General features: G+C 54.2%; 1 protein-coding gene across 1 annotated transcript; it reads right to left on the bottom strand.

Annotated features, from left to right (window-relative positions):
• Window positions 1-662: 662 nt before the first annotated feature.
• On the bottom strand, window positions 663-21,119 carry LOC123022580 (meiosis 1 associated protein). Its single transcript, XM_044428416.1, has 9 exons — window positions 20,874-21,119; window positions 12,603-12,788; window positions 10,644-11,010; window positions 9,054-9,230; window positions 3,337-3,487; window positions 2,334-2,475; window positions 1,775-1,975; window positions 1,005-1,148; window positions 663-791 (listed from the first exon to the last, which is right to left on the bottom strand). Exons 1-9 carry the CDS (start codon window positions 21,117-21,119, stop codon window positions 663-665), a joined length of 1,743 nt encoding a protein of 580 aa, XP_044284351.1.
• Between the last annotated feature and the right edge of the window lie 3,342 nt (window positions 21,120-24,461).

The following is a 24,461-nucleotide window of genomic DNA, read 5'->3' as shown; positions in this document are numbered from 1 at the left end:
CCCAGGCTGTTGGGAAACACTCTCAATCCCTGCGAGCTGAGTGGCTTCCTTCCAAGCACGGCTGGCCCGCCTTGGGCACCTGCCTCCAGCACCTGAGCTCCAGGTGTGGGCTGGAGGGGTGCAGATCAAGGTGTGGGCACCTGCAGTGGGGCTGCTGCCCCTCTCCCAGTGGGCTGCTGCAGGAGGCCCCACCAGAGCAGCTTCCCCTTCAGGAGCCAGCTGAGCTGAGCAGAGCCGAGCGCAGCAGGAAGTGGGGAAGGGCCCTGGCGGGGGCGGGGGGGGGAGGGTGCCGAAGCGCCTGGAGCAGGAGGCTCCGAACACAGCCTCAGTTGTGCCTGGAGCTGCCGGGAGGGTTACTGAAGTGCAGGCCGGAAGAGGCCTCTGGCTGAGAAGAGGAAGCTGGACGGTGACATAACCCAGCGCCCCCAGGCTAGAGCAGGGGCAGGGAGGCTTCCAGCAGCCGCCCCCTCTTCCTCCTGCAGCCACATGGTGCCTGTTCTTCCTTCTTGGGCCCCGGGGGGGGGGGGGGGGGCTGCAGCACGAACTCGGACCCTGCAATGACGCTCTGGTGGGGGTGGCATTCTGGGGGAAGCAAGGGAGCCTGACTTTCAGCAGGAGGGCGCCCCGAACCGTGACATGCGCTGGAGGGCTGAGGGTGGCTGCTACGTGGAGGCGAGGAACTCCTCCTCTTCATCCGAGGGGAGCGAGGACGCGAGGCCGGCAGCAGGAAGAGCCATGCGGAGCGGAGCCACAGTCGCCCTGGCCTTGCTCGGGTGCGGTCGGCTGGCTTGCTGTGGGCAGAGGGAGCCGGTGACCCTCCGAGAGCGCCGGCTTGCCCGACTCCCCAGGCGCCTCTGCTCTGGCATCCCGGTGGGGGGGTGCGGCAAGTACTCCCCATCCCAGAGCAGGACACCGCCCAGAGCAGGCTTCCAGCGCAGAGGCCCCCCCACCCCCCGCCCGGGTCCTCTCCCCGCTCTGTTCCGGGGTGGCTGGGTGTGCTGCACCTGGCGTGGCAAGGGCCATTCTGCCGGTCGCTGAAGCCGGGGCGCAGGCGGTTGGCCTGAGCTGCTCCTCAGCACCCCGTACAGGTGTGTGGTCACACTCAAGGGGTTGTAGGCAGGTTCCACTACCAGGCTGTCCAGGATGCTCTAGAGATTGGGGGGGGGGGTGTTATTTTGTCCCTCGCACCGCCATCTGTTTCGTCTCATCACATCACCCACAAGCTTTGGGCTCTGCAAGAATGCAGGCCTTGATTGTAATCTGCTTTCTAGGGGAAGGGCAGCCCCCAGGGATAAGGGCTGGCTGCACGCCCCGTGGGGCTGCATTCTTGTTTAGGAAAACGGCCCTTCTGGGACATGCAGGGAGGAGTGAAGGGTCCTAACAGCAGGTGGGTAGTTCAGGGCAGACTGAAGGCAGCACAGCTGCACAGCAGGAAGTTAAGGCAGGAGGACTTGAGCAAGGTCCTGTGATGGCCACCAGCCTGGGAGGCTTTAAGAGAGAAGAAATGGAGGGGGAGAGCTGGGGCACGTGGCCATGTCCCGCACTGGGTGCGATCCGGGTTCAGCGCTCCTGGGGCCTTGTGTGCGCCTGTGACTCAAGGCCCAGCCCTGTCCTTGTGCTACACAATCTCCTGATGGGCAGTGCGTCCTTGTAACCCGGGGGGGGGGGGTGGCTTGTGCTCCTCCTGAGGGTGCTTGCCCCATTATTTGCCCTTGGCTATGCTGCCCAGGTGTGATGGGAATTTGGGGCAGAATTCGGGGTCCCTGGTACTTGCCTCCATTGTGCAGAGTGCAGTGTCGGGAGCGTTGACAGGAAGGAGAGGAAAGGAGCAGGGCAGCAGGAGCTCTCGGGTGGCCACGGGGCGCAGCAGCAGCGAGGAGCCCGAGGGCAGGAGGACCTGATAGCTGGCTGCTGCGCCGGCCCCACCAGTCTCCCCTCGGAGCTCATACCTGGCCAGGAGCAGCCATTCCCGCTCCTGAGGAAGGAAGCCAAGATTCAGTGACCCGGGTCTGTGGAGTGCCTGCCCACCCCCGCCCCCGGTCTCCCTGGCATGGGGAAGCCCTTCCTGGAGCCCCTTGTAGTGCACCAGGATGAGGGCAGGGTGGGGTTGTCCTGCTAGAGGGTACCAAGTCCTCTGGAAAGACAGACGGGCTCAATACCGGGCTTCCTCACAGGGCTGGGCTAGTATGCCCACGGGGAGGGGTGTCTACAGGCACGAGGTGGGCTGGCCCGGCCCAAGGAACGGCCTGGTCTTGGGTGCAGCTTGCTCGGTGCTGCCGTGTGTAGACACAGCCCCCTTGGGGAGCCTCGTCCCTCGCAGGCCCCACACTCACCCTCAGGCAGTGGCAAAGCGCTTGGAAAGTGTGCTGGTTGGCCTCCAGTTCATCCCAGTTCATCTGCCAGCAGCTTGTGGGCTTGATGACCAGTGGGAGCCCGAAAAGCACCGATTCACACAATCCTTCAGTCTTCAGTGCCCTGTAGTGGCAACTCCCATAAGCTTTGGGTGGCTCCTCAGCCCCTGTGGGGTGCAGGGGGGCTACAATATGGCTTGCATAGGGCGCCAGTGAAGGCTGCTGTGACTGCTGACCCAGAAGGGCTAAGCACGCTGCCAGGGCTGCAGGGCACGACCGGTCGGGTTTTGCCACTAGTTTTTTCTTACCTGAAATGAAGAAAGGGAAGGAATGGGGGACACCGGAAAGGACACGGGAAAGGTACAAAACAGAATCAGAGAATAGCAGAGATGGAAGGGGCCATGAAGGCCATTGGGTCCACCCTGCTGCTGTGACAGGACTATCCCACTCCAAGGGCTGCCCAGTTTCACCTTGAATGTCTCCAGTGTGGGAGAGCCCACCACCTCTCTAGGCAGCTGGTCCCACTGCCCCTTTGCTCTGACAGTGAGGAAGCTTTTCCCGAGATCCGGCCTGAATTTGGGTTGTTGCAGCTTGAATTGATTATACTGTGTCCTGCACTCGGGCATCAGCAAGAAGAGATCTTGACCTTCCTCTATAAGCACCCTCTGAAGTGCTTGTAGAGGGATATCACATCCCCCTCCATCTTCTCTTCTCAAGGCTGAACATGCCCAGTTCTCTGTCTCTCCTCACAGGGAAGTGTTTCCAAACCTCAGATCATTTTTGTTGCCCTCCTCTGGACCCTTTCTAATTTTTCTGCATCTTTCTTAAATCTTGGTACCCAGAACTGGACATCTGAGTGGGTGCTGTAAATTGGTGTCCTGCAATAGCAGAGGGTTGGAGCGGATGGCCGCCTTGGCCCCTTCCAACTCCACTGTTCCATGATTCTATGAATGCCTCAAGGCCCTGCTCATGCTCAGCCAGGTACCTGAGCACTCGGAGCTTTGGAGGTGTCTGCCCGTGGCTCCTTGCTGCCCAGAAGGGACTGGTGGCATTGTCCACGCTTGCTGTCCCACCGCAGTCCGCAGGAAGCAGAGTGGGGCTGAGGAGCCTTTCCTGGACGTCGCATTTCACACACACTGTCGGGGGAAGAAGACTGGGTGTCGGAGCCCTGGCAGTCCAGACAGGGATAGGTGGCATGGACTGCTGGTCCGTGAGCATTGCCTGCTACCACGTGGGGACACACACAGGTGTGCGATCCTCCTCATCCCCGTGGTCTCCTCTAACAGTGCCTTACCACTGGGAGGACCCATGCCCCAGCAAGGTTGTTGGCATCGGCGGGGACCACCAGGACCCAGCCACAGGTAGCCTCAGCACCTGCACGGAAGGGAATTCAGGGCATGATGAGAGAGGCACCAGTGCACGGCCCTGGCCTGGAGAGAGGCCAGCGGTCTGACGTGGATCGAGCCAACTCCTGTTGCACCAGGCTGGGCACAGCTTCCAGGCAATGGAAAACACCTTCACTCCGGGTGATTCAGAGAGCAGCTGCTGAAGCGCTTGGGCAGGAGGTCTCACCCCCATCCTGCAAAAGGGCTGCTTTGGGCAGCTGGGTTGCTGCTGCGTGTGTGGAGTGCGGGACCTGGCAGGCCAGCGTCTGATCCAGCATGGCTCTTCCTGGGCCAAATGTGTCCCAGCTCCTCCTCGCTTCCCTCAAGCAGAGTTCAAATGGAACCTGCTTCCCCATCTTTTTTGGAGGGCTGAGTGGGGCTTTAGCATTGCTGTACGTTGCAGGTGACTCGAGGGCACATGGCAATGACCGACTAGCGGTCTAATCCTATTCTGAATTGAGTGCAGCCCCTCCCACTTGTGCAGGCCTGGCTTGCCTCAAAATGTTCCCCAGAGTCTGACAAACCCGAACCCCTCCTCTCTACAGCACCGTCTCCTTCACACATTGGGACCCCTCAGCTGCACCGGCTTGCTGACCCGGCGTGTGGAACAGGTGGCTCTTCAGAGAAAGCCATCTTGATAGTCTGGTTTTCAACCTTTGCCTAGCAACTGAAATTTCCAGGATGTCGTGACTGCATGTCCCCCAGACACTGGTTCCAACACGCACCACAGTGGCTAAACCCACCCCATGACCAGGTTGCCTCAGATGCATTGTATCTGCAGCCTTTGCACCAGGCAGGCCGTTTCCCAGGGAGCCCTGCGTACCTGCCACAAATCGGGCTGCCTGTGTCTTTAATACAGCCTTCGCCAGCAGGTCCCCTCCTGGGTTTTGGACTGAAGCTCCTGGCATTCCTTCCTGTTGGCCACACCGGCTGGACCTGCTGACAGCTGAAGTCCTGGGTGCCTCAGGGCTTTCTCTCCTGTACTCTCAGAACCTTCTATCCATCTTGCAGTCTGTATTTCCTATTCTATTTGCACTCTTTTCAATCATTTTTTCAAACCCAGCTTTTTCCAAGAACAAAAAAACAACTATCATCCTCTCTTTTTCAGTTTTTTAGAAACGTTCTCCGCCTCTCTTCTCTCTCACCCAGTGGCACCTACTTCCATCAGCCACCCCTCCGCTGTGGAATGCTGCCCTCTGAGCCTCCCTAGAACCCCCGAGAACACGGGTACCGCCACCATTGCCCTCCTCCCCTCCCTGCCCAGCTGCTGCCAGGGGCTGAGGGAGCTCAACTGGCCAGCACACATGTGGCCACCTTGGCCACCTGATGGGGTGGTGTGCTGGGAGGTGGAAGGGGCAGGGACAACCTGGCTGGGCTGCTATTGTAGTTGCCCAACCGCAGGGGCAGGGACCATGGGTGGCCACTGAAGGGCGATGCCAAAGGGCATCACCTGTTTGATGGCCACTCGGAGGCAAGCAGTTTCCCCCCTTGTTTTGAAAGGCAGTCAAGGGCCTCTTCAGTGCCTGGAGAGAAGAGAAGCCGAACAGAGTCCAGGACGCCAGGGCTGCGGTGCGGGTGGGCCGTGGGCTCTCACAGCCGTCGAGAGCACGCAAGTGGCCTTGGGCCCATCCGCATTCCAGTCTTGGAGCCAACAGCACCAGCCTGCACGCCGACCGCAGCCTGCGCAGCCATGCCAAAGGGACGCCTCCTCTCAGTCACAGCATCCCCAAAAGGAGCTGGAAACCAAGAGGCAGCACCACTGACTGCTGCAGTGAGCCAGCCCCGCTCCCGTGGCACAAATATGGTGTGAAGGCTGCCTTACCATCTACTTTCCCGCATGGGAAGCCGTAACATCAGATCTGTGTGTTTTCTCCGCTGTGGAGAGCAGGTAACAAGTCGAATTTGACACCCTTCCACCTCTCGGGACAGGGCACCATTCTCTGCTGGCAGAGGCGGTCGCTATGCTACTGCCAAAGGGAGCCATTCCACCTGCCCCTCCTTCCGATCTCTGCTGTGGGTTCTACTCGTGGCACTTCATTGTTCCAAAGAAGAACAGCAGCCCGCTGTCTTAGATTGGTGAGACATGAACTTTTTCACTCCCCACAAGAAGTTCCACATTGTCTTGCTACAAAACCTGCTGTTGCTGCTGCTGCTGCGCCAAAGGGACTGGCTTGTCTCGGTTGATCTGAGGGATGGATGTTTCCATGAGTCCTTTCGCCAGGGCTGTCAGCATTTTCTCTGGTTCCAAACTGGGCCTGATGCTTTTGAGTTTTCTGTGCTCTTGTTTGGTCTTTCCACACACCCCAGTTCTTCACCAAATGCATGGTCATGGTGTGCACCCACCTCTGGTTGCAGGGGATCCAGGTTGGACTGGATGCTGGCTGCTCCATCCCAGGAAGATCTATTGGACTCCATCCAGGATACATGCAATCTTTTGGAGAGACTGGAACTGTGTGCATTAACACTGAGAAATCTGTGCTTCTTCCCTTGGAATTGAACCTTTACATTGGAGTCAGGCTAGACTCCGTGACGGCAGAGGTGTGGTGGTGCCAGTCAGTTCGGCTCTGCAGGTCAAGCCCAGGACTATGGCGCAGTGTGTACACTGGCTCCTGGGACTTACGGCAGTGACGGTCACAGTTGTCCAGGTTTACCAGGCCATGGATGCAGCCACTGCAGCTTTGGTTTGCACACATTGACCAGCCCCAGCGTGATTCAGTCAGGAAGCAGTTGGGGCTCCCATGCTCTGCTTGGGCGAGCCCCTTGTGGTGGACCTGCCAACATAACCTGGAAGACATGATTGCCTTCATGTCCAAGGAACCAGGCCGAACCCTGAGCAGACGTGTTGCATCTGGGACGGGGCGCACTGTGCCAGCTGCAAGACTCCAGGATTGTGGACTGATTGGGTTCGCCTGCAACCTGTCAATTACCTCAAGTTCCTCATGGTACAAAGAGCACCCGTCACTTTCCAGCTACTCCTTAGAGGCAAACATGCTCAGGTTGCCCTGGATAAAGCTGGAGCGGTGTTTTACCAGAACAAACAAGGCAGCCCCAGCGGCATCCCCGACCCGTCTCACTACAGATCTAGGAATGGTGCCTGGAATGGGACATTAGCATCATGGCCACCCATGTAGCCGGAACGGATGATGTTAAAGTAGACACGCTGAGCAGGGGGCCTGAGAGGACCCATGACTGGGAGCTGCATCTGGACATTCTGAAGCGGCAACTCAAGGCCTAGGGAACCCTGTCTATGAACCTCTTCGCCTTACCACTCAATGCAGTATGCAAAGCCTTCTGCTCTTGGGCTGGTTTGATGGGGAACGTGTTCCTTCTCCACTGGAAGGAGAGCCTGTTCTACCTGCTTTCACCACTCCCACTGATCCCGATGGTGCCTGCCATGGTCTGGAGAGAGGGCACCTCCTGCAGCCTCATGACTCCATGGTGGCCCCAGCAGGTGTGGTTTGCCCACCTCCTCTGTCTGTCCGACCACAATTTCATCCGCCTTCCAAGAAGACTGGACATCATTTCCCAGAATTGGGGGATGATTCTTCATCCAGAAGTAGAGCCTCTCTGTTCGACAGTGTGGAGGATTGGCTGCTAGATCAGGAGGACCATCTCCCTCCCAAAACACAGGCAATCCTGGACGTGGCCCAGCAGGCAAAGATCAGGCGCTCGTGCATGGCCAAACAGAGTGTCCTTGTGGCTTTCGCCCAGGCGGAAGCCTATATCTTTATCAGGCATCCACCCCACATATCCCCAGAGGCCTCAAACGGTCCTCCATCAGAGGCAATATGGCACGATCTCTTCTTGGGACGGTCAACCATTTCTCAGTCCTTTGCCCCCTCTGTCCCGTTGGTTCCTTAGAGGTCTGCACAGCCTGACCTGCCCATCCAGTCCTTCGTGCCAGGAGGGAGCCCGTTGGTGGGTTTAACAGGATCTTGCAGAGCTTCCCTTTGAACCTTTGGCCACTCCGGGCCTGTGCCTTCTCTCGTGGAAGGCTGCTTCTCTGAGGGCGATCTCTTCGGCCAGGCCAGTAAGCGAACTTCACACTTGGTGCATCGATCCGCTGTTCCTTCTTTTCCACAAGGACAAGGCAGCTATGCAGCCTGCTGCACAGTCATTCCAAAGGTTACTCTCTGGTTCCACTGGTGCTGGCGTTCCATTGGTCCTGCGCTGAAGCCTCCCGCCAGTTCCAGAGACTTGCTTCTTACAGTGAACAGTCCAAAGCTGAGCCCATCAGTACCCAGCAACTCGCTCCCTGGATCATGGAGACCATTAAAATGGCTCACCAGCTAGCTGGACCAGGGACACATTCGTCTAGGGCGCTGGCAGCATCTACAGCGCTGCACGCTGGCACCCTGTAGGGCCTTTGCGGACCAGTGGCATGGTCCACTCCTCCGGCTTCCGTCCAGCACTACCAGCGCGATGCCAGCACCAGGCAAGGGTGCTCCTCTTGGCTGCCTTTGCTGACGACACCGCATGCCTCTGCTTTGAGGGAAGCTCACCAGTTGCCCACATGTGGAATGCGGAGGCCACAAAGAGGATGGCTCAGTTGCTTACCTGTAACTGACGTTCGCTGCGTGTCGTCTGTGCACTTGCACAACCCACCCACCACCTCACATCGGTGTCGACAGCCTCTGCTCCCCTGACCCATTCTTGGCTGCGTTTCCTTATAGAATGCGTTTACCTGGAAAACTCAACAAGCCAGACAGGCAGGAAGGGGGTGGCGAGCTGCCCTGGCTGCCTGCCCTGCCGCTCCTCACCTGCCTGCCGAACTCCTGACCCTGATGTCTGCCAGCAGGGGTCCATTCATGCCTCGGGTCTGGGTTCCCTGGCAAGCTTGTCTCACCCTGTGAATTTTGCTGGCCGCTCAGGTTCACGCACTTGGGATCCTGACTCGCTGGCACTGACAGCCTGCTTAAGTAGCATTCCTGCCAGCCCTACTCAGGGATCCATCCCAAGCAGCAGAGCCTTCCTCCACCTACCTGAATGGCATTCCAAAACACCTGGCAGCAGCTGGGAAAAACCAGCCAGGCACATGGTCAGGACGCCACCAAGAGGGTGCTTCAAGGGCAGAGGACCCCCTGGAGGTGCAGAGGTTTGGCGAGATGAGTGCGTGCCCCTGCGGGGGCCTTTTTGGCACACATCGTGTGCAAAGGCTGCCAGTGCCAGGGGCCTGCATGGTGACGGTGACAGACCGAGTGCCCTTCTCCAGCAGGCACGGCTCCAGGGAACAGAGCTTCCCTCAGTCGGGGCTGCAGGTGTGACTGCCATGGGTTCAGGAGGGCAGTGGCTGGCAGCAGCAGGGAAGGCAAGTTACCCTGGCTGGCTCGGGGCACAGCAGATTGACCGAGGGCTCCAGAGGGCAGGAGGAGATGGAGGTGCTCTTGACTGGTGTCATGATCATGGAGCCAGGTCTTGAAGAACATCTCCAGGGCCACCGTGTCATCCTCCACAGCCTGGAGGTCAATGCCTGTGCCCAGGATCGCAGTGCCTCCTGCAAGGCAAGGAGAAAGTTAAGTCAGGCAGCCTCCACACGCCCACAGCTGGGACATCCTGGCAGGGTCCTGCCGTGACGGCAGCCCAACAGCAGTGAAAGACCCTTTGAAGGCTGGGGCTAGATGCTTGCTGGGTGGTCCTGCTGCTCAGCTCTCAGACTCAGAGCGAGTCCCTGGAGCCTCAAGAGGGAGGGTATAAGCTCCCCACGTTCATCTAGAGAGCTTCCCAGGCCGCCTGGTGTCCAGCCTCCAAGTAATGATGTGTCATTTCCTGCACTTGCCTCAAGAATCCTCATTTGGGGGGTACCCCCAAATCTGAACATACCCCGTGCCTTTCACAGGATGCCAAGCAGGGTTGTGTCTCATGGACGCTGTGTCCTGTGAGCACGTGGGTGGGTGACAGGCTGGCTCACTCCACCTGGGAAGTGCTGGCCATGCTCACAAAAGCGGATCCCACGAGAGACCTCCTGGTCCAGGAAAGAGCCCTGATGCACTGAGCCGGCTCTTTCCACCCCTTAAACAGCCTGAGCTTTCCCTGGCAGATCATGCGCTGAGAGAGTGGGCATTTTTCCAGCACCTCGAATTTCTCCCCTGGTGGATCCAGCCATCTGCAAAAAGCCAGTCCTAACCCTCTCAGAAATTAACCCTCTGAATCGCACACCCTTAAGCGCAGCGAAGGGAAGCTTCACCAGCTGCTGGTTAGAAACAAGGGCACCAGTCACAGAATGGAGGGGGGGCAGCAGGAGGGGCCAGCCCCTCGGGAGAGCGTGGCTCCAGATTACAAGGGAGGAGAGGCTGCCTGCTGTCCCGGGCCAGGCAGCCCGGAGGTAGCCCTGCGTCCAGGCAGAGGGGGCCACTCAGAGTGCCTGCACATGGTGACTCTGCCCGGGAGGTGGCAGTGGAGGGCTGCGCCACCCCAGGCAGGGGAGGGCGAGCACTCGGGCCAGGCTGTACATCTTGCACACAAGTCACGATAAGTGGGCTTGTGCAACGCCACGAAGCATCGCTTTCCGTCAGTCCACCGCAGGCGCATCATTAGACCCTCCCCCGAGTTCGGGGACCAGTGAAGCGTTGGTGGGTGGTGGGCCGCTGTGCCTCGAGAAGGTGGGTTGGGATGAGCAGCTGCTGCAGCCAGAGCGACAACAGGAAGCGAAACGAGCGCGGCTGAAATCCGCTCTCCGAGGACTGGGTGGAGGGAGCGCCTTCAGCCAGGGAAGTCCTCACAGCAGGGGCAGCCAGGGAGGGCAGCGCCCCTCGGCCCCGCACCCCCGCCCAGTGCCGTGCTCCCAAGCCACACCGGCTGCCCTGCAGTGCCTCGTGGCTGGAGCGGAAAGAGACGCGGGGTCCCGGGTCCACGGGGGGCAGCACACGTTCCAGCGACCCCTCGCCATGAGGGGAACGTTAGGCCAGACCTCCGGGAAGGCGCTGGTCCAGGGATGGGTCATCGGCCGGATAATCTCGTGCTCTGCTAGGTGACATCTGGAACGCCAGCACTCTCTTGTGTGCCCACTGATTGTGGACAACCCACGCCCACCCGCCCTGGGCCCAGCGCAGAGGCAGCCGCGTCCCGCTGCGAGCCACCGGGCCGCTGCACTCACCGCTGCCATTGGGCCCCTGCCCGGCCGGGTGGGCCCATTCACCTTCCGAGGGCTCCTGGGCGCCCCCTCTGGAGAGGGCCAGCACCTGCAGTTGCTGGAGGCAGGCCAGGTTGGCCCCTCGCAGCCCTGCCTCCAACCATTTGGCTACTTCTGTGCCGAGCTGGCTAGTCAGGACCGTGATCTGAAAGCAAAGCCACATTACAGCACCTCTGCGGGAGAAAGACAGGCTGGCTGCCATTCACATATACTGCGGAGAAGTGCAGGAGGAGCTGCTCAGGGGCCCCATCAAGAGCATCTGGGTTAATGCACATGGAACAAGGGATAAAAGGGACCCCGTTGTTGGCATCTCGTACCAACCGCCCAGCCATGGAGAACACGAGGATGAAACCTTGGAAAAGCAAAGGGTCCATCTGCTCAGGGTGGTTCAGAAAAAGAGAACCAGTGACAGAAAAGGCAGCACTGCTCAGCCTCCACTTTGGCTCAGCCTCCTCTCAAAGGAAGATCTGTGACCATCCTGAAAAAGGGGTCCCATGGTCAGCCAGACGTGCCTCACAAGGATGTCAAGCGCATAAAGCGGGTGCGGAAAGAGGCAGGGAGCTCCTCGCAGGAACGGACGAAAAGCTAGTGACACCCAGTGCTCCCACCAGTGTCGCCGGTTCCTCTCTGCTGCAAACTGCCCAGAGAGCTCTGGCCATGGGCAGTGCAGAAATGAAGCCAGTAACAGCACTCCAAGTAACACCCCTCAGAAGAAAAGGCAGAACTGGGGGAAGCTATTCTGAGCCCATTCCCAGAGTGCCTGTCCCAGAGGGCTGCGTCCCTGAGGCTTGAGTCCAGAGACCCAACGCACTGGGTGTTGTGTGGGCATAGTCAGAAGCGTGGCTTCCACATCGAGAGAGGAGTTACTGCCACTCTGTGCGACTCCGGTGCGCCCGCAACTGGAGTGCTGTGTTCAGTTCTGGGCCCAACATTACAAGAGGGATATAGCAAGGTTGGAGTCAGTGCAGCGAAGGCCCCAAGGATGGTGGCCAGATTGCAGGGAAAGCCATATGGGAAGAGACTGAGGGAGCTGGGTCCTTTCAGCCTTGAGAGGAGGAGGCTCAGAGGGGACCTGTTCGCAACACACAGGTACGTGAGGAGGTGCCACGCAGAGGTGGGGCATGACCTTTTTCCCCCTGCAGTGGAGGGCAGGACATGCTCCAGTGGAGCAAAGCTCAGGGGACCGAGATTTAGGGTGGATGCCAGGAAGTACTTCCTCATGGTTAGGGCCCCTAGGTAAGGAATGGGCTTCCACGGGGGGTGGTTGAAGCCCCAGTGGTGAAGGTGTTTAAGGATAGGCTGGACATGCACATGGCAAGCATGTCATGAGTGGTGATGGCTGAAGTCAGGGGTCAGACTAGATGGCCCAGGAGATCCCTTCTGACTCACTCTGTTTCTATGACCCAACGTGCTTCTTCTCCGCACATTAGTGGCATTCCCTAAGCCATGACAGCTTTGGGTTTGACAGAGTGGGCAGGCCAGGGGAGACGGGCCTGTGGAGTCTGGACACTGCCAGCGGTTCTCCCTGCATGATGAACCAAGGGAAGCCCCGCAGCCCCAGCGCCTGCGCATGAGCCCTGCGGCACTGGCATGGAAGCAAGGGGCCGTGAAGTCCACGGTGTCCTGCTCTTGGTGCTTGAGGCAGCCTCTGCAGGTACGGGCTGGGCAGCAAATTGTAGGGAGGCCCTCCCCTCCCCACGGCTTGCACCCACACATGACGCTTCGTGCCCAGCTTACCTCCACAGAAGAGCCGCACCGTGAGGCACCTGCCAAGCCCTGCCCGGTGTATTGCTTGAACTGCTGCAGCCCGTCCTGCACTGCCCGGCTGAGCACGTCTTGACCAGCCCGGGACGCTCCTTCCGCCGCGAAGCTGCGCAGCTCTGCGATGCAGCGCTGGAGCCGAGAAAAGCATCCCCGCACGGGCTGCGGAGACAGAAGAGGGGACCCAAGGCCCACTCAGTGCCCCGCCCCATGCCCGGGACGGAGGCAGGAATGAGAAGGGAGGTGTGGGGGCGGGGGGCTCCCAGGTGAGGCTTTTCTCGCACCATCTTCTTGCCTCCTTAAGAAATTGCACGATGGGGACATCTTCCACCGGTGACCCACCAGGTTTTGCAGGTAGTTTCCCCACCAATTCCCCATCTCAGAAGATCCACTACAGGAGAGGGGATGGAAGAGTTTCACGGAGGCTTTTCCTGGGTCGGGTAGCGCCCTCCACCTGGAGCCACCTTTGGAGCTATGGGCATGGGGCTGGTCTGTCTTTCAGCCTGGACTCGGTACAAGTCACAGCACTACACCAGGAACTGCACAACCCATGGAAAACATGGAGTGGCGACCTCCACTGTGGAAGATGAGAGGCAGTGTGGTGGAGTGGTTAAGAGCATGGGATGATCTGGGTTCGAGTCCCCGCTCAGCCATGGAGCCAACTGGGTGACTTTGGGCCAGTCACAGACTCTCAACCCAACCTACCTCACAGGGTTGTTGTTGTGGGGATAAGATGGAGGAGAAGAATGATGTAAGCTGCCTTGAGTCCTTTGTAGGAAAAAGGCAGGATATAAATCGAAAAATAAATAAAATAAAATAAACAGGAAACCAGACCGCCTACCTCCAATTCCAGAATACTGTGGCCAGGTTCAGAATTCAGGGGATTTGTTTGGGGCCCTATCAGCTGTATGGCTGGGCAGCAAGAGGTACACACTGAGAGTACGAAGGACCAGGAAATGGTCTGGTCAGCATATAGTGCAGGGAACCAACCGCAGCACAAAGCTCTGCCATGCCACTTGAAAGAAGACGGTGGAAGCAATAAATAAACACAGTTAGAAATGTGTGGGGCATCACATTTCCCCATCAATTGTGCTTTGACTGATTTTCACATGCATCCCAACAAAATACTGGAGAAAGGCTAATGTTGCCCCATCTTCAAAAAGGGGAAAAAAGATGAAACTGGGAAAAACAGACCAGTTAGTCTGACAGAAATCCCTGGAAAAATTCTGGAGCAAATTATTACAAAATCCATCTGCAACTGTCTTGAAGAAAATGCTGTGATTAAGAGCAGCCAACATGGAATTATCAAAATAAATCCTGTCAGAAGAATTTAATCTCATTTTTTGACTCAGTAATCTCCCAAATGGACAGAGGGAAACCTGTGGACATAATCTACCTGGACTTTAGCAAGAATTTCAGCACAGTGCCACATGGCATTCTGATAAGCAAATCAGTAAAAGCTGGACTAGATAGACAACTATTAGGTGGATCCAAAATCACTTGGTAAATTGGTCACAAAGAGGGCTAATCAATGGCACCTTCTCAAACTGGATGGAGGTAACTAGTGGGGTGCCGCAGGGCTCAGTCCTGGGCCCAGAGCTCTCCAACACCTTTATTAAAGACTTAGATGAGGAAGTACAAGGAAAGAGAATCTAATTTGCAGATGGTACAAAACTGGGTGGAATAGCAAACACCCTAGAAGACAGAATGAAGATCCAGGGCGATCTTGATAAACTTGGACACTGGGCTGAAAGCAACAGAATGAGATTCAATAGGGACAAGTGCCAAGTCCTCCACCCAAGAAAAAGAAACCAAAGGCATTGATAAAAGATGGGGAATACGTGGTGCAGCAGAACTGAAAAAAGAAAAAGATCTTGGAGTAATTGTGCACAATGGGCTAAGTATGAGCCAACAATGTGATGCAGCCATCAAAAGGGCAAATGCTATTTTGGGATACATTAACAGAAGTATTACTTCCAAACCACAAGAAGTAGTAGTTCCCCTATACCCCTCACTAGTCAAATCTAGTCATCTGGAATACTTTGTCCAGTTCTGGGTACTGAGATTTAAGAAAGATGCAGAAAAATTAGAAAGTGCCCAGAGGAGGGCAACAAAAATGATCCAGGGTTTGGAAACGCTGGCCTGTGAGGAGATACAGAGAACTGGGCATGTTCAGCCCTGAGAAGAGAAGATGGAGGGGGATGTGATATCCCTCTATAAGCACCTCAGAGGGTCAAGATCTCGTCTTGCTGATGCCAGAGTGCAGGACACGGAATCATCAAGTCAAGCTGTGGTACCCCAGATTCAGGCTAGATCTCAGGAAAAGTTTCCTCACTGCCGGAGTAATACAAAAGTGGAACCAGCTGCCTGCAGAGGCGCTGGGCTCTCCCACACTGGAGACATTAAAGAAGCTGGACAGCCCTCCGAGTGGGATAGTGTAAATTGGTGTCCTGTAGCAGGAGGGAGTTTGTTTATTTAAAACATTTCTATGCCGCCCCCATCGCAACAAAGCCTCGAGGCAGCTTACAAAAAATACAAAAAAACATACATAAACAATAACAATATAACAATTTAAAAGAAAAAAAAATTAAAACCCCTGGTGCATTTTCAGCTAATTTTAAAATCCTAATAAATACAATAATTTAGCAATTAAAATAAGTTTTAAATAAAAAGGTCTTAGCCTGGCACCAAAAAACAAATAATGACGGCACCAGGCAGACTTCTCTGGGGAGCGCATTCCATAGATGGGGCGCCACCGCAGAGAAAGCCCTCCTCCGGGTACTCACCCTCCTAATATCATTCACAGAGGGTTCCCAGAGAAGGGCATCCGTTGCTGATCTCAAGGGGTGGGAGGGCATATATGGGCACAAGGGTTCCTTTAGATATCCAGGTCCCAAGCCGTTTAGGGCTTTATAGGTCATAACCGACACCTTGAATTGGGCCTGGACTTCAATCGGGAGCCTTCCTGGCCCCTTCCAACTTTTCTAAGAATTCTATGATTCTAAGATGAGGGGAGACAGTTTTGGGGTGGGACAGGCTTCGGAGAGGCCACAGATTAGCAGCCATGCTGCTAAAAATGGGATAAGCAATGACAGGGCATAAAAGGACAATGAGTAGGAGAAAGGGCTTAAGAACATAGGAAGAGCCTGGAAGCCTGAACTACGAAAAGGCCTTGCTATGCCAGTATTCTGTTCAAACAATGGACAACCAGGTGGCCCAAGCATGAGCACAGCAGCACCTTCCCACCCGTGTCCCCCAGCAACTGATATTCTGGCACTGGAGATGGCGGGTCAGTCTGCAAGGGGACCTTCCACTTACTGCATCCCTGCTAAGCCTGCTGACAAGTCTGTGTCAGGGAACATTTCTATGTCCAAATAACTCATGTCTACCAGATAACCCTCCCACCCACCCTCGAAGGACTCTTGTGCAGAGGGACTTAGCTTTGCAGTAGCCATGCTAAGTCTTCTTCAGCAAGATTTGTCCTTCTATAGGCTCGATGATTTTATCTTTAATATTTTCCACCAGTGAGCCCAGTTATAAATTAACATATCAGAAGTGCGTTTATCCAGACCCCTCGCATCCCCTCCTTTTTGACAGAGCTGCACTGGCCCGTTTCTTCCAAAGTGCTCTTTTCTGGGCAGCCTCACCTGGCCACCACACAGCCGGTTGTGCAGGTGCCGGGCTTTGATTTTCCCAGATGATTCCCAGAATGCATTTCCCTTTCTGCCGTGCTGTTTGTTGTTAGCATCGCCTCTCCATGTTTTCAGTAGCCACTGTGAAGAGCCCTGCAAATTTTGAAGTGACTGGTGGCATAGGAATGTTTTACATAACAAATGCGTTCCTCCCAATATTGGGAGCTTCAACGGAATCTAGGAACAAAGATACGTAAGAGGCTTCGAGCTGCAAGCCATTAGCAAGCTGTGGAAACAAATGCTGGACAGGCCTGCCATTTAGCAGCTCTGCGTATTGGCAAGGAGCGTGATGACTGGATAGCAGTGACGGAGCTGCGGGTGGGTCCAGCAAGCTGTCCTTTTGCATGCCTGAACGGGAAGTGAGTGTTAATGCACAATATGCTGCCAAGTCGAACCTCGCCGTTAACGGGAGGAAAGCAAGCCCTGCCAAGTGTGGTCACGGCCCATCAGAATCATGTGGCTGGTGCTGCAGGTGGCAAAGTTACCCAGTTCCGGCTGAGACAGAGTGCGATGTCGGCTGCTTTTCACACGGACTGAAATAGTCAAGGGCTTGGTGACTGTCGGGCTCTGCTTAATTTCCTTCTCCGCTAAGGATATTAGCGTGTGCACAGCCGCATGCTCAGTGCCACACCAGCTTGGTGGTGCAGAAAGCAAGGAAAGGGAGTGGGGGGCACATCCAGGAAATCCCCTGAGGAAGGAAGCGGCACTTTGGCCTAAGGGAAGCCCCCATTTGACTAGGAAGCAGGGTCTTCCCTGCCCTTGGTGACTCACAGACAGGCTTGGAGGAAGGAAAGGATCCAGATGTCCTGAGGGTGCTGGGAGCCATTCAGCTGATCTCCTATGAGAGCATCCCCAACAGATGCGCCTGAAAACCTCTGCAGAGAGGACTGTCACAAAGACAGCACCCTGGAAAGACAGCACTTTCATTAGTTCAGCAGGCCAGCCTCTAAGCCTGAGCTGAGCTGGCTCATGGGGAGGGGCCTGAAACCAGGATTAATTCTTAATCCCTGGCCTCCTTCTCCAGGCAGGCCCCTCAAGCTGTTCTCCTTTGTGCAGCGAGCATCTGGTCCCTGAGCTCCCTGAAGCAGCCACAGCACCGAGGGCCAGGCTGAGAGGGGGCCCTGCCTGGGCAGAGACCGAACTGCACGAGGCGACACGCTGCCGCTGTTCACAGTGCGCAGACCGAGCCGGCGGGGGCTTCCACCACAGAGAAGGAGGTGTGGGCTAGACAGCGTGCTGTCCGCACCACTGAGGGCGGGCTCCGTTTAGTAAAGGGTCATTAAAAAACAGGCTCCATTATTTTAAAATGATAATTGAGGGTTTGATCAGACTTGCCTTAATAAAATTGGAATGGTGGCACTAATCCTACTAACATTTACATGTGCCAGAAAGAAGTGTTGAATTACATCACCTAAACATTTGAGGAAGATTGGAGCAACAATGAGGAAGAAAAAGCGGTTTAGAGTTTAAAAGAAAAACAATCCCATTTGTTCAGAGTTAACACTGAGAAATTGACTTTGCTTGCACACTCTTTATGAAGGAATTATAACTATCTGATACAGGAAGATTCCTCTTCTATTGTAGTTGGTGAGCTGTTATTTTGATTTTTGCCAAATTGATTGCAAATTTTTAAAAACAGGGTTTAAACATGGGATGAGAGCCTATGGACTCTCTATCATAAAAACGCTCCGCTCCGGGTAGTGTCTCTGCGGAGCACCGCTGATCAGAGTGCAAGGGGGGGAGTGGAGGCAAGCGGCTGCTCTGTGGGGAGACAAACGGAATGGCGCAGCCTGGCTGGCCCTCCTGGGCTGCTGCTCTGGGCAGCCTGGGCTGGAAAGCCTCTGTAGCGGGCAGGGAGGGGACCTCTTGCCCACCCCATGGCCAGGAGCCTCCGGGCGGAGGAGCTGGAGCAGTGCCTTCTCCCTCCCAAGCACAAAGCCTCCTACTACTCCTGCTCCGTGGAAGTTCAGCCTGACAAGCTGCTGGGAGGGGACGAGGGCCTTGTGTCTTTCCCTGGGTCCCCCTTGCCATAGTCCGTCACCTGCCCAGCATGCTGATGGTGCTGCGGAAGCAGCCAGGGGTGGCTGGGCCACGCTGGAGGCCTCCCCAGAGCACGCCCCACACCAGCTGGCGCCAAGCCTGCTTTCCAGCTTCCTTGCATTTTGGAATTTGGGCTTGCATGAGACCGTGAGGGGTTGCTTGATCACTGGGTTCATGATGTACACACAAAGCTGCATTTCTTCCTGAAATCATTTATGCAATCAGACCACAAGAAGACAATTAGGCTAATTAATCAAACAGGGATTTTGTATCATACAGAGTATTTAGCTTATAGAATTGTTTCCAAATAGTAAAAGAAATGACAGTACTATAAAAGGTACTGGACTTAAGAATAAAATTAAGATTAGCTTATTTGCTGATGATATATTGTGAACAATTAAAGAGTCATTTACAGCTATGGATGAGATTACAAATCATTTAGTGGAATTTGGAGAGATAATGGGTATATAGGTTAATTGGGATAAATCTGAGATGTTGCTGATTTAAGAAGAAAAGGAGAGAATTAAGAATAAATTTCAAATTAAGATATGTAAAATTATTAAATTATTAATTTCAATATAAATATTGAAATCCAAAATAAAGGAGAAAATGAAGCAATTTAGAAAAATAGCATTATCTTGGTTTGGTAGAATAGCAGTTTGTAAAATGAAAATTTTACCCAAGATTCACTTTTTATTTGAGATGTTACTGATTAAGATATTAGGGAAAGAATTGGAAGATTGGCAAAATATGACTAATATATTTTGTAATGGAGATAAGAAAGCAAGTATTAGGAAGAAAAGATGGTATAAGTCACAAAAAATGAGAGGATTGGGTATTCCAAATATGATATTATGTAGCAAATCAAATAAAATTTACACCAAGCATTATATTGCAACCTTATAAGATAGTATGGACAGAGATAACAAAAATAACAAACTGAGAGCTCCGTTTTAAGCCTTAAAAAAACAGGATGATAATAGGATTGTAAAAACGGTAGAGAGGCATGTCCTCTTTTGGATCAGTAAATGGTTAAAGAGCAGAAGACACAGAGTGGGGATGAATGGTAACGTCTCCTGACGGGAAGATGCCAATTGCGGGGTCCCAGAGGGTTCTGTAATAGGGCCAATGCTTTTCAACCTATTCATAATTAATCTGGGATCAGGAGTAAGCAGGGGAGTGGCCAAGTCTGCAGATGACACCCGACTATTTGGGGTGCTTAAAACCAAAAGAAACTGTGAGGAGCGCCTAAGGGAGCCCTCTGAGCTGGGAATGGGGATCAAGTCGACAAACGCAGTTCCTCGTAGGCAAGTGTAAAGTAACGCATGTTGGAGCAAAAAGCCCAAGTATCGGCTGCTGGGATCTGAGCTGGCAGTGGCTGAGCAGGAAAGGAACCCTGCGGTTGTGGTGGGCAGCTCCGTTACAACCCAACGCACAGTGGCTGTGAAAATGGCAAGCTCAATATTAGGCGTAATTTGGAAAGGAACTGACGGTGTTGAAAATAAAACTGCCAAGTTGGAACTTCCCTCGTACAAGTCTTTGGTGTGACTGCACTTGCGTACAGTTCTGCTCACTGCCCCTTAAAAGGACATTCCTGAGTCGAAAAAGGCTGCTCCTTACAGAAAAGGGCCACCTCAGTGGGTAGGGGCAGCCAGGGAAGGGTCTCATACGCGGGCCGGGGGGCCCAGGTGGGGGTCCCGTGGTCGCCCCCAATGCCACAGTGCAGAGGAAGGGGGCTGCTCTTTGCCAGACGCTGCAGGCGGGGCGGTGGGGCAGGATGCTTCCTGCCCCCTCAGTGTCCGTGGGCTGGGGAGGGCACAGTGCAGCTCCAGCTTGGATCGGCCGGAGAGCAGCAGCGGGGAGCCCACCAAGTCGATGCCCCCACTTATCATGACCCAGGAAGCAGCCCTGCTTGGCCCTCTTCAGGAAAGAGCTGCTGCATCCGGCGGTGCATGGCCACCACCGCAGCAAAGGCTGCATTTCCACGGGCGCCTGCTTCTCCAGGTGTGCACTGCAATGATGGGCAGCACCACCAGCTCCTGCGCATGGGCTTCTGCGATGCTCCCTGCGCTCACGGGCCGAGCCTGGCATTCGCGGGCTTCCTCTGGACCTCCCCACGGCCAGGCAGCGGCTCTGCCAGCAGCAGCCAGCTCCTTCCACCTTCGGCCTGAGCAGGAGTGGGAGGGGCTTGACGGGACCCACTGCCAAATGGCGTGGCTTTCCCTTGCCCATCGGAGCTCCCAGGGAAAAGCTGTCCTCAGCTGCACTGATGTTTGCAATGCTTTTAAAATAGGTAAAGTAACAGGAAGTCAGCCACTTTCAGATGCTCTAGCAGCATCTCTACTTCCCCCAGGAGTACTGTGCTTTGCATTGCCAATGCTTTACCCCTCCAGAAAATTAAAATAAAGAAACAGAACAAACTGCTTCAGAGCGGACATTTAAAGCCCTTTGGAATGGGCTTGTGTGGGGAGTGCAGACAAGTCAACAAGCGAGCGCCTTCATATTCTGCACTCACCACAAAGGGCAGAAGGCACTCCTGCTGGTTCTGGGCCACATAGAGGCTGAACAGGGGGATGCGGGGAGGACCTGCCAAGCCACAAGCCAGGGAGAAGACGTTTTCCAGGGCATCACAGAGCCGGTGAGAGGTGTGGGCCCAGTGAGGGGGTCGGATGTCCACCACAAGGATCCGTGGGGGCTGCTGGGAGCGAGCTGCGATGGCCATGTTTTTGTTAGCAGCACCTCCTCGTCTTCCGGCCTTCATGCTGTTCCAGGTGAAATTGAGGGTCCCTGGAAGAGAGGAGCTAGAATGCACATGACTCTTTCAACCTTCATTGTCTGTGGATGAATCTCGAGGGCAGGGGAGATGGAAGGAAACGCAAGGTGAGCTTCAGCAAGATACCACAGAAAAGAGGAATGTCGCAGGCACCTCGCTCACATCTATCCCCCGGGGGAATGCAAGGTTAGAAGGAGGCACAAAGGAGGGGGTCAGACTAGATGGCCCGGGAGACCCCTTCTGACTCGCTCTGTTCCTACGTTTCTATGTAATTGACATCATGGCGCAGCATGCTCAGCTCCTATCCCTAGTTCTGTCTACAGAGGCCGAAAGGAGGGATTTCAAGGGGTTTCTTACTCGCCCACACAATGTGCTTCCAGCGGCAGATCTCTAGTGCTGCCCCCCGAAAACTTGTTCAGCGATCCCGTCTTTTCTTCCTCAATAGATGTTTTGCGCAAAAATGGAAAATGTGATGGGAAAGCTCAGTGTGTTACAAACTGAAGGCTGAAACTTAGAAACAGAGAAACAGAGCGAGTCAGAAGGGGTCTCCCGGGCCATCTAGTCTGACCCCTGGCTCCGCTCATGACATGCCCACCATGTGCATGTCCAGCCTATCTTTGAACACCCTCACTGATGGAGCCTCAGCAACTCCCGGGCCTCCTCTAAAATTCTGTGGCTGAGCAAATGGGCAAATTCATGAAAAGTATCTAGCTGGAAACATCTGGTCACTTGATACGTATCTTTGGGGAAGAGTGAATTCCAGCAGTCAAGGAAACAGCTTGTTCTGCCTTTGCAAGATTTCTTATGCCACAAAGGTCCCATGGTGCTGGAAGTTGGTGGGTTCTGAGATCAAGTTCATTCCATGAACATGTAAACAAACCAGACATGACAATGAATTCTCCTCACAGGGCAACAGTTGGAGGGCAGACCTGATGGCCTTCTAGGACACTTCCAACTCTACTATTCTGTGATACTATGACATGGAACAATGGGCTCAAGTTTAAATAAATCAATCTGTAAGCACATCAAAGAAAATGCAGAGATTAATAAAAGCCAACATGGATTTATCAAAATAAATCCTGTCAGAATAATTTAATCTCACGTTTTGACTGGATAACCTCCCAAATGGACAGAGGGAACACTGTGAACATAATCAATCTCTACTTTAACAAAGCTTTCGACATAATGCCCCATGACATTCAGATAAGCAAATTAGCAAAATGGGGACCAGACAGAAAAGCTATCAGGCCTCCAAATTTGGTCAGGAAGCATGCTCAATGGTACCTTCTCAAACTGGAGGAAGGTAACTATTGGGGTGCTGCAGGGTTCAGCCCTAGAAACAGGGCTCTACCACATCCTTATTAATGATTTAGATCAGTGGCGGCGAACCTACGGCACACATGCCACAGCAGGCACACAGAGCCCTCTCTGTCAGCATGAGAGCCAAGTCGCCCCAGCATCACCCCAGCAGCCAAGCATTGGATAACAGTGCATGTAGGAGCCGTGCGCATGCTTGGAAAGGAATAGCGGCGCCAGGCGATGATGTCACGAGCCATGATTCATTAGCCATGACTCATCCAAGCTTGCGCATGGCCAGTCAGTGCGCTGCCAAGGATATATATTTCCTTGGACTGGCTATGAGTTGTTTCTTCTAAACTAAAACCTCCGTTTCCAGGTTTGATTGCAGTGTTGGGACTTTGCAATGAATAAGTGGGTTTTGGGTTGCAGTTTGGGCACTCAGTCTCTAAAAGGTTCACCATCACTGGGTTAGGCTTAGAAAAACGAGGTGTCCTGGCATGATTTTGATGGTTGGAATGTGTTCAGAACAGGCAGAAATGATAAGCTTTGCAGAAAAAGCTCCTCAAGGATGGCTTTTTCAAAATTGCCCTCTTTTCAATGGAACATTCGCCCTATATTAGGGTTAGGGGTGTGCACCACAGTAGGGTTAGGGTTGGAAAAACGAGGTCTCCTGGCATGGTTTTGATGCCTGCAATGTGTTTAGAATGGGCAGAAATGAGGAGCAGTGCAGAAAAAGCTACTCAAGGAAGGCTTTTTAAAAATTGCATTATTTTCAGTTGAACTGTCGCCATATATTAGGGTTTGGGGTGTGCACCAGGGTAGGGTTAGGGTTAGGAAAATGAGGTGTTCTGGCATGATTTTGATAGTTGGAATGTGTTTAGAAAAGGCAGAAATGATGAGCAGTGCAGAAAAATCTATTCAAGGAAGGCTTTTTCAAAATCACCCTCTTTTCAATGGAACTTTTGCCCTATAGTAAGTAGGGCTAGGTTTGCGCTGGGGTAGCGTTAGGGTTAGAAAAACGAGGCGTCCTGGCGTGATTTTGAGGGTTGGAATGTGTTCAGAATGGGCAGAAATGATGAGCTGTGAGAAAAGACTACTTAAGGAAGGCTTTTTCAAAATCGCCCCCCTTTCAATGGAACATTCGCCCTCTATTAGGTTGAGGGGAATGTACCATGGTAGGCTTAGAGCAGTAGTGGTGAACCTATGGTATGCGTCCCACTGCGTGCATGCAGAGCCCTCTCTGTCAGCACGCTTGAGAAGTCACCCCAGCATTGCCCCAGCAGTCAAGCATTGGATAACAGTGCACATATGGGCCATGCGCATGCTCAGAAAGGAGCAGCAGCACTTGGCGATGATGTCACGAGCCGCAACATGTCCGAGCTTTCACATGCCAGTTAATATATATATATATTGCTTGGATTGGTTGACTTGTTTTTTCTAAACTAAAACCTCAGTTTTCAGGTATTATTGTAGTGTTGGCACTTTGCGATAAATAAGTGGGTTTTGGGTTGCAATTTGGCACTCGGTCTTGAAAAGGTTCACCATAACTGATTTAGATGAAGAAGTACAAGGAATGATCATCAAATCTGCAGACGATACAGAGTGATACGACAGTGGAACCAGTTGCCTAGGGAGGCTGTGGGCTCTCCCGCACTAGAGACATTCAAGATGCAACTGGACGGCCGTCTGAGGGACGGTTTAACTTGGTGTCCTGCGCTTAGCAGGGGGTTGGACCCGATGGCCCTCTGGCCATTTCCCACTCTGTGATACTGTGATTTCTCCTGCTGCACGTGTTGGTTGCATGCTGGGAGGAACGGCGTGATTATTCTCACCAGTGCAACTTGCCACGTGGTGCTTGCTGAGAAAGGGTGGCTTGTTGGTCTGGCTAACAAGCTATGGAAACTGTGATCATGAGCCACCCTCTCTAGGTTTGCCCAACCAGGCAAGCTGTGCCAGCAAGCGTGGAACCATAGAACCACGGAACAGTAGCATTAGAAGAGGCTTGTAAGGGCATCTAGTCCAACCCCCTGC

Source organism: Varanus komodoensis, unplaced genomic scaffold (genome assembly GCF_004798865.1).
Source record: "Varanus komodoensis strain SLA01 unplaced genomic scaffold, ASM479886v1 scaffold2, whole genome shotgun sequence".
Taxonomy (NCBI): domain Eukaryota; kingdom Metazoa; phylum Chordata; class Lepidosauria; order Squamata; family Varanidae; genus Varanus; species Varanus komodoensis.
The sequence above is the reverse complement of the archived record's forward strand: the minus strand, read 5'-3'. Positions and strand labels throughout refer to the sequence as shown.

Excerpts from the sequence above, each read along its gene's own strand:
- LOC123022580 (XM_044428416.1), bottom strand. The coding sequence starts at position 21,119 with ATGAAGGCCGGAAGACGAGGAGGTGCTGCTAACAAAAACATGGCCATC. Across the intron at positions 12,789-20,873 it reads AGTGCCTTCTGCCCTTTGTG|CCCGTGCGGGGATGCTTTTC; the intron begins GTGAGTGCAGAA and ends CTGTCTCCGCAG. Across the intron at positions 11,011-12,602 it reads GGTGCGGCTCTTCTGTGGAG|ATCACGGTCCTGACTAGCCA; the intron begins GTAAGCTGGGCA and ends CTTTGCTTTCAG.